At 39.1% G+C, this 8,788-nt stretch overlaps 1 protein-coding gene across 2 annotated transcripts; it reads left to right on the top strand.

Moving 5' to 3' along the window:
• LOC102712662 (DNA topoisomerase 3-beta) lies at positions 1 to 8,274 on the top strand. 2 transcript variants are annotated; one of them, XM_015841381.2, is made up of 16 exons: positions 1 to 111; positions 255 to 311; positions 887 to 990; positions 1,412 to 1,505; positions 1,947 to 2,046; positions 2,473 to 2,716; positions 3,081 to 3,243; positions 3,472 to 3,591; positions 3,843 to 3,922; positions 4,208 to 4,486; positions 4,645 to 4,813; positions 4,899 to 5,027; positions 5,149 to 5,361; positions 6,063 to 6,242; positions 6,718 to 7,402; positions 7,564 to 8,274. In XM_015841381.2, exons 1-15 carry the CDS (start codon positions 91 to 93, stop codon positions 7,369 to 7,371), a joined length of 2,607 nt encoding a protein of 868 aa, XP_015696867.1. In that variant the 5' UTR covers positions 1 to 90; the 3' UTR covers positions 7,372 to 7,402; positions 7,564 to 8,274. The 2 variants fall into 2 exon arrangements, with proteins under 2 accessions (XP_015696867.1, XP_015696866.1); XM_015841380.2 differs by having other exon boundaries at positions 2 to 111; positions 6,718 to 8,274.
• Positions 8,275 to 8,788: the final 514 nt, after the last annotated feature.

Consider the following 8,788-nt stretch of genomic DNA (forward strand, 5'->3'; position numbering starts at 1 on the left):
CACAAAACCACTCTCGAGAGGGAAGCCTTCTTCGTCTCCGGCCAGCCTTCCTCCTCCCGTCGAGCTCAGCTCTCCTTCCCGCCCGCGCCCATGGCGCCCAAGGTTCTGATGGTAAGCAGCAGCCGCTCCGCTCCGTTCCGCTCTCAGGGTACCGCGTGCGGCCGCCATCGGTGGCGGCTGCAGCGACCCGGGGATTCCCCCCCAATCCCAGCCCAGATGTTCTCTTCTCACTCTCGGATCTCCGCACGCTGCAGGTGGCGGAGAAGCCCAGCATCGCGCTCTCCATCGCCTCCGCCCTCTCCGGCGGCCGCGTAAGTGCCCCCAGGCCCGCCCGCCATCCCTGCTCCCGTAACCTTGTTTGGTTTTTCTTTTTTTCGTTTTCGAATTCGAATTTGGTGGCTGTGGCTTGAGCACCACATTGTAGATTGTTTCGCCGCTGGCTCGCAGCGCAGATTCTGCCCTAGGTACTTTAGTTGTGAGTTGTTATAGGGTGATGACTGATGACTAGGGGTTTTGGCTGACCGTTGGCATCATTGCGCGGTAGGGTTAGTTCAAGGGACTTGGGATAATTGAAGGATGGTAGAAAGCTAAGAGGATCGGATGGGCTGAGATGGTAAAATGTAAATGGATTTGTCCATAATGATGAATATTCCCCACTTTCAGTAAAAGACATCTGCTTATGCTAGTAAATATATTGGCGAATTTCATATAACAATCCAATCTCTGTGCGGCACAAAGTGAGGCGTTGACTGTATCACATAGGCCGTATTTGAGATTGGGGCGTTTGCTTGACAGTTCAGAAGTTTCACTGTTGTAGTGTTGTGCATTACAAATTTCTTTCCTGAGGTTAATGTCATTGCAAAACCTTTTTTCAACGTTCACGCAGATGTCTACACGGAAGGGAAGCACAGATGTCCATGAGTTTGATGGGATGTTTCAGGGTTCTCATGCATTTTTCAAAGTGACATCGGTCATTGGACATGTCTTGAGGTATGTGCGTATGTTCTCCCATTCTTCTAAGAGCCTTTGTCATGATTACATCACTCGATGAGCTTCGTTTGGTCTTTGCAATTAAGAATTACATGTTTCAATCGCTGTTCATGCACATTCTCTTTTTAACTGTTGATGTTACATATAAAAGTGGACCAATGCATAATTGCAACTTGCAAGGTTGATACCTGAAGCAAATGATTGATTGTTACCCTACTTTAGCAGGACAATAGTCAATATAGCAGATATTAATGTTTTCAGTGCTGATCCTGAACATAAAGATCATTTATGTGCATTTATTATCATCATTATCTTGTTTGGTTCATGTGACTCGAGTTATCTTTCATCTCTAGCTTACCCATCTTGCATGGGACTAAAGGCTGTTGTTGTGGTTGTTTACTGTGTGATGCCTCTCATGCAGTGTAGATTTCCCACCTGCATATCAGAACTGGGAAGGGACTGATCCAATGGATCTATTTTCGGCTCCAGTTCTGCGATCTGAATGCAACCCAAAGGTAAAGTATTCCTCTATAGTTCATACCAAAAGATAGCAGAACTAAGCTAACAGCTATGCCTATTGAATTGAGTTCATTATTTCAAGAATAAGTTCACCTCCATAAATAGCGCATGCTCCCACTACAACTCTACTATTTAGTTTACCTAATGCTGAAGCATCTTATTTCACCCTTTCCTCCCTAATTGCTCATTTTAGCATCTAGTAGATGTGGTATCCACAATCTAATTTGGCAAATGTTGTGGTAAGTAACTATTGCCCTTCAATTGTTTTGTTTGAAGTTCATGTTCATCTATGAATCCACAACTTGGATGATTGTAAATGGTGGTGGTGGGTAAAATTCCTCTTATCACAACGCCTGCAAAAACACTATCATATTTGAAACTCGCGATTTTCCATGGTTAAATATGAAGCTGATCACTGATTTATGGTTCTTATGAAGGCTCATATCCGCAGGCATCTATCTCAGGAAGCTCGAGGCTGCACCTACTTGGTACTTTGGCTTGATTGTGACCGAGAAGGAGAAAACATATGCTATGAAGGTATGCTATCCTGTTCTGGAAATGCTATGCATACTACTATATATGTATTGGAAATCTGGGGTGGTGTACAAAGAGTTTTATGCGTTTCTTTTGGAGGTAAAATCTCAACTCTGAAAGCAAATAACAAGATATGCAAACAACCTGACCAGAACTTAGAAAACACGAGATGGAGAAATGCTTTGGAGACCTGAGTTAACTGCTCAGGGAACTGGATTGCTATGGATTACTCCAAGATGTATACAGTTACCCTTTTTTCCTGACAACTTCGTAATGATACCCTTGTGTACATGAGAGCTTATTCTACCATGAGCCCTGACTAATGCTGTTTGTACAAAATTTGTTCCTTTTTCTTTACATATATATAGCTTGTTCTGTTCTGCCTACAGATATTTATATCAATGAAATTATAATGTCATTATGTTCCAGTAATTGATTGCACTGGAATTCCTGAAAATGAGGTTGGCAGAAGAATTTTCCGAGCCAAGTTTTCATCTGTTACTGAGAAAGATATATTGGATGCCATGAATAATCTTGTTCTGCCAAATAAAAACGAGGCACTAGCAGTGGATGCTCGCCAAGAAATTGACTTGAAGGTAGGAGTAGCATTTACTCGATTTCAAACCAGATATTTTCAAGGAAAATATGGAAATCTTGACTCAAGAGTAATTTCGTGAGTTCTCTATATCCCTTTCACGATCCAAAGTTATTATTCAACTGCACACTGCCCTTTTTTCAGTAATTTACTGAATGAATTCTATCTTCCCTACATTTTTAGTACACATTGCAGCACAAGCTTGAGAAGTTATGCATGTGTTTACTTAGTTTGAATGTTTTTTTTGTGTTTCATATGGTTGAAGGTGAAGTTTTTGATTGCTACTGCACCTATTTATTTATTTATTTTCCAAATGCAAATTTCGAAATTCTTGAGTGATTGTTTGATTCCAATTCGTCATAGCAGTATGTATTATTGTCCTGCCCATGTTTTTAGAATCTTCTGCAGAACTCTTACAGTTCTTCCCCCTGTTCTATATCAGGTATGGACCATGCCAAACACCTACACTTGGATTTTGTGTACAGCGGTATCAGCAAATTACCACATTCAAACCAGAGAAATTTTGGTCCTTGAAAACTTATGTTATCAAGGACGGTAATGAAATTCAGCTTGAATGGGATAGGAAGAAGCTTTTTGACTTTGATGTAAGATCCTTGAGTCAAATAACCAAGTGACGTGTTTCTATTCTTTCCTGACATTTTTCTTCTTTTTTAGCAAGAACACTGCAGAGGAGGCCCCCTGCAATTAAAAATTTTATAAATAAATAAATAGAGTTTACAGACGTTACATATTTACAATAAATTAATCAAGGAATCTAAAACATTTCTCTCATAGGGTTTTAACACTTCTCATTTCATCATTCAATTTTGCAGGTCACTGTAATGTTCCAAAAGATGGTGGCCAGTGATGGTGTTCTGAAAGTAACTGATATATCAGTGAAGGAAGAATGCAAAGCCCGCCCATCTGGTCTTAATACAGTTAATTTGCTTAAGGTGCCATAACTCTTAACTGGTGCTTTTCCTTGTTTAAATCACGCTGTTCACTGAATGATGATGCTACTGAGGATTTCTATCTACCATTTTGTTGTCAGCAAAGTTTGCTTTGTCTTTAGTTATGAGTAACACTGGTGCATTTTTGCTGATTTACACACTATCTTTGGTATTACAGTGTTTTAGTACACCATATGATATCCATTATTTTTTCTTGTCAGATTTCAAGTTTATTTTGTTTAATATTTTTCCAGGTTGCATCAAGTGCACTTGGTATTGGACCTCAGACAGCCATGCACTTGGCAGAAAGGCTTTATACCCAAGGATTCATCAGGTTTCAAAATGGACCCCAAGAGTGTTAATTCTGTACTACATATTCTCCTTGTTCTGTGGGAAATGTTAATAGCATGTTTGAAGTCAACCTAGGCTTATTTACTGTATGCAAAATTTAGCTGGAATTTTTTAATCAATTTATAATAGATTGTCATTTTGACTTAAGAACAGATTGTATGTTTTCACTAAAATTAGAACTTTCTGGATAGGTGTTAACGTGTTGCTGACTGCTGTAATGATGGGTTTTCCTTTTCTCTATGAAGTTCTAATGGTTATCTTTGTTCAGTTATCCCCGTACAGAGAGCACTGCGTATCCTTCATCATTTGATTTTAGAAGTGCACTGGCTGCACTAGTACATAATCCTCTGTGGACCAATGATGTCCGGACATTACTGGATGCTGGGTATGTGAAGCCCAAACAGGGTCATGATGCTGGCGACCATCCCCCAGTGACTCCAATGAGATTGGCAACAGAAGAAGCTTTGGGCACTGATGCTTGGAGGCTGTACCAGTACATTTGTCAGCATTTTATTGGCACCATCAGTCCTGATTGTAGATATACGAGGTAGTGTGCTAATACTTGTTGCTGCATTTATATTAACCAATTTATCTATATGTTTGACACTTTCACTGCATTCTTCTTATGAAGTATGCATATTGTCACTATCCTTGACTCAGTATCTGGAATTAACACTTTTTCCCCTTCTGACTAATGATTTTCAGGACTTCCATTGAGTTCGCTTCAGGTGGAGAGACATTCCACTGTGTTGGCTACCGGGTCACTTCTAAAGGATTTACTTCTATTATGCCATGGCTGGCTGTGAGTGAGAATAATGTCCCTGCATTTAAAAAGGGTGACACTGTTAACATTCATAAGATTGACATATATGAGGTATAACTTGTGAATTTTCTCACATCACATGAGCTCACCTTTTACTTGGGTATGAAAGTGCTGATAATTATGGTTCTTCATTAAGGGTAGCACCTCACCTCCTGACTACCTTAGTGAGAGTGAGTTGATCTCTCTCATGGAGAAGAATGGCATAGGTACAGATGCATCAATTCCTGTACATGTAAACAACATTTGCGAGCGTAATTATGTTCAGGTTAGAATTCTCTTGTACCCATCGCTTCATGAGCTTCTTATATGGTCAACTTTTACACTCATGGGCTTTCATCATGTAAATATGCGAAATGCCTTAATACTGCTACCTATCTTTTCTGAAGGTGAATTCTGGAAGAAGATTAGTACCAACGCCCCTGGGAACTACATTGATAAGAGGATATCAGTGCATTGATGCTGATCTATGCTTACCAGATATCCGAAGGTTTATTGAACAGCAGATTACTCTAGTTTCAAAAGGTGAAGCTGATCATCTTCAAGTTGTTCAGCACGTTCTTCAGCAGTTTATGCAAAAGTACTCTTACTTTGTGAAGAAGGTAATCTGTTCGGTTTTAATAATCGGTACACTGTTGTTTTCTTAATCATAGTGTTACCAGGGTAAATTTAACTTGCAGAATCTTTACATGGTATTTTGAAACAAAACAATATCTGATTAATACCCTCGACAGAACGGATCCTCCAAAATGACTGATCTTTGTTGCATTTGATACTGTTTAATGTTCTATACTGTTTTGGACAGCCCAAAATTCATTCATAGAAGGCACAGCTTGTATAGAACTATTTGAACTTATTTAAATTAGAAGTAATATGCAATTTTCTAGTTTTACAGGACCTCTTATGTGTGGTGTATAATGCATTGTTAAATTTGCTTATAGTATTTACATACATTTTCAGATTTTATTTGATAGATCTGAGGGTTAACTTAACTCCTAAATCATTACGTATCATTCGTCATCGCTAGATGTCATTTATTAATGCATGGTTCATTGCAGGCAGGCTAAAAAGATGCAGTCAAATCATTACTACCCAAGCCTAGAGATACGATTTGTCTGAAGTCACCTCCTTAGTTGATCCTATTTAATGTGATATCAATCTGTTTCATGGTTAACTGAAATATGGACTGAGCGCGCTAATGCTGATTAACATAAATAGACTTCCATTTTGTTGACTGTGGGTTCATTCTGTGATTCCGATATATCTGCTCATCTGATTGCTTAGAATGAACGTATGCTTGCAGATCGAAAACATGGATGCGTTGTTCGAAGCGCAGTTCTCACCTTTGGCTGACTCGGGGCGTTTATTGAGCAAGTGTGGAAAATGTGCTCGGTATATGAAATATATTTCCACTCAGCCGATGAGATTGTACTGTGTAACTTGTGAGGATGTCTACTATCTTCCTCAGAATGGTTCCATTAAGGTGACTGCTTGAATTTCACACACACACACACACACACACACACACACCCCTTATTTCTTGTTTATATATGGATAAAGTGTGCATCATGTTATTTTACTTCCAACTTCCAAGCACGGTACATAAAGAACTGAACTGCAAGAACCAAGAATATAATCATGAGATTCTATTTTTGATAGATATATTTTCAATCCCCACATGCTGTGGTCCCTGTTGTATAATTTTCAGTTTTTTTTCAATTATATACTGTCATTTTTTTTGCCTTTTTACTTCTGCATGTATTCAATTTGTTCTTAATATTATACCCATCACTTCATTTGTTATTTACTTTCATGCTTAATATAATTACTGATACGACTTAAGTATTTTCTTTGATATATAAAATATGCATGTTGAACTATTAAGTGTGTACACAATTCTTTTATATAATTTGTTGGTCAGTTATGTCAAGTCATGACTAATGATCCTATCTTTCCAGCTTTACAAGGAAATTATTTGCCCCCTTGATGGGTTTGAATTGCTATTGTTCTCAATGGTTGGCCCTGATGCAAAATCTTTCCCACTGTGCCCTTTTTGCTATAACAGTCCTCCATTTGAAGGCATTGACAAACTCTTTGGTGCCCTCAAGCTCGATGACACTGGCAAGGTTGGGAAAGGGGCTGGCATGCCATGCTTCCTCTGCCTGCACCCCACGTGTAAACAATCCATGATCACTCAAGGAGTTTGTGCTTGTCCTGAGTGTACGGGTACCCTGATTCTTCATCCAGTTAGTGCACCAAAATGGCGGCTTTACTGCAACAAATGTAACTGCATTGTCCTGCTCCCACAAGCCGCTCATAAGATCGCTACTACAGATAAGAAGTGCCCAACATGTGAGTCTACTATTATTGAAGTTGATTTTAACAAGAAAACTACACCACTTAAGGATGGAGCTACTTTGCACGAGGGTTGCATCTTGTGTGATGAGCTGTTGCATTCACTCATTGAGATGAAGCATGGGAAGTCATTTTTTATGCGGAGAGGTAGAGGGAGAGGAAGGGGTAGAGGTCGAGGGAGAGGAAGCAGCCATGGTAGGGGAAGAAGGGGTAACTCAAGGCATGATGATCCTAAGATGAGCTTCAGAGATTTCTGACAGTATCAGGACTCAAACCCATAGCCATACTGTAAGTGCATGAAATACTAGTTAGAAACTTAATCTGCACTTTTGGTTTTTTGCATTTTCTCTGTATAAACCCTATATCAAGTTACCTTTCATGGTTTTGCAACCATGCTGATACCGTTGGTAGTTCTGGTTTTAGTGAATGAAGTTGCGCTTTTTCCCCAGGTTGAAGAATGGCTTTGTAGCATTGATTTTATGTAAACAGTGCATAGTAAGTTACTATAAAACGTTGGCAACAGAACCAACGGTTGCAAGGGTTGGTGAGGATCGAGAACTTCTGGGTCACAATGTGCTTATCAGCATCACAAGGCAATTGCTGCTCAACAAAATGCCTGCTCTCTTCGCAGTATTGTTGGTAGATGATAGCTCCTTCTGACGGATGCTTCTGTTTTACTTGAAACTCTCTTCCTATCACTCACGTGAGATAAGCATGCGTCACATGTTGGTTGATGCTTTATCTGTACTGAATATATATTTTTTTCAGTTATACAGCTCAACTCTTCCTTTGACATACCATTGCTTTAGATTGCCCCTCCAACCACCAACTGAAGGTGGCCACACGAAGCTTTGTTTCAAGTCCAAGGAAGTTGAGCAGTGAGCAGAGTGTGACCCAAATAATTGTGTGAATCCTAACGAACCAATTGTCACATTCAGAGAACCAATTCCGTGGCATCTTTGGGGTGGAACAGGGCATTAGATTGGAACCGGAGTCTAGCGTGTGACTACGGACTAAATTAGGTTTGGGGGGATCAGATGCTCTTATGAGTGTAATTAAGGTGCATGGTGTAGCGTGGATGATAATGGAAGAGGTTAATAAATTGTTATTCCATCTGTTTTATATTATAAGACTTTCTGAATGTGTAGATTTATCCATCAATGTATATGTTTTACATATGTGTTATTTATTAGCGCAAGTAAAAATCTAGACAATGATAGAGAATCTTATAATGTGGAATGTTTTATATATGTGTGATCACCACCGTTTTTGTTAGAGATACAGCTGTGAAATACTTCTTATGTTAGGAAAAGGTTTGATCAACCGATTTTAACTAAAATGTCAGGCACTGCGAGTTCTAAACCTCAAATTAAGTTTATTCATTCCTTTTACCTTTAAGATAACTTTATTCTTTTCTTCTCATGGAATCTAGTGACATGGGGAAAATGTAATGTTGAATTTCGGATAAACTTGAAAGAACTCTCTTTTTGTCTGAAGTAAATGAGCTTTGCTGTGAGTTGTGACTAGTGAGAGAGAAGTGCACCGTATCAAATATTCTGCCTTCTCTCCAATAGAAAGCATAAATCTTCCATCTCCGTAGTTTCGCTTTTTCATAGGAAAAATCCAATGATATACTTATAAACAAAAATAATTTGTGGATAAAATTTACCTTTC

This window comes from Oryza brachyantha, chromosome 9 (genome assembly GCF_000231095.2).
Source record: "Oryza brachyantha chromosome 9, ObraRS2, whole genome shotgun sequence".
Taxonomy (NCBI): Eukaryota; Viridiplantae; Streptophyta; class Magnoliopsida; order Poales; family Poaceae; genus Oryza; species Oryza brachyantha.

Bases quoted from the DNA above. Each gene is read 5' to 3' on its own strand.
- LOC102712662 (XM_015841381.2), top strand. From the start codon at position 91: ATGGCGCCCAAGGTTCTGATG. The intron at 312-886 runs GTAAGTGCCCCC...ACGTTCACGCAG, and splicing joins CCGCCCTCTCCGGCGGCCGC to ATGTCTACACGGAAGGGAAG. The intron at 991-1,411 runs GTATGTGCGTAT...CCTCTCATGCAG, and splicing joins GTCATTGGACATGTCTTGAG to TGTAGATTTCCCACCTGCAT.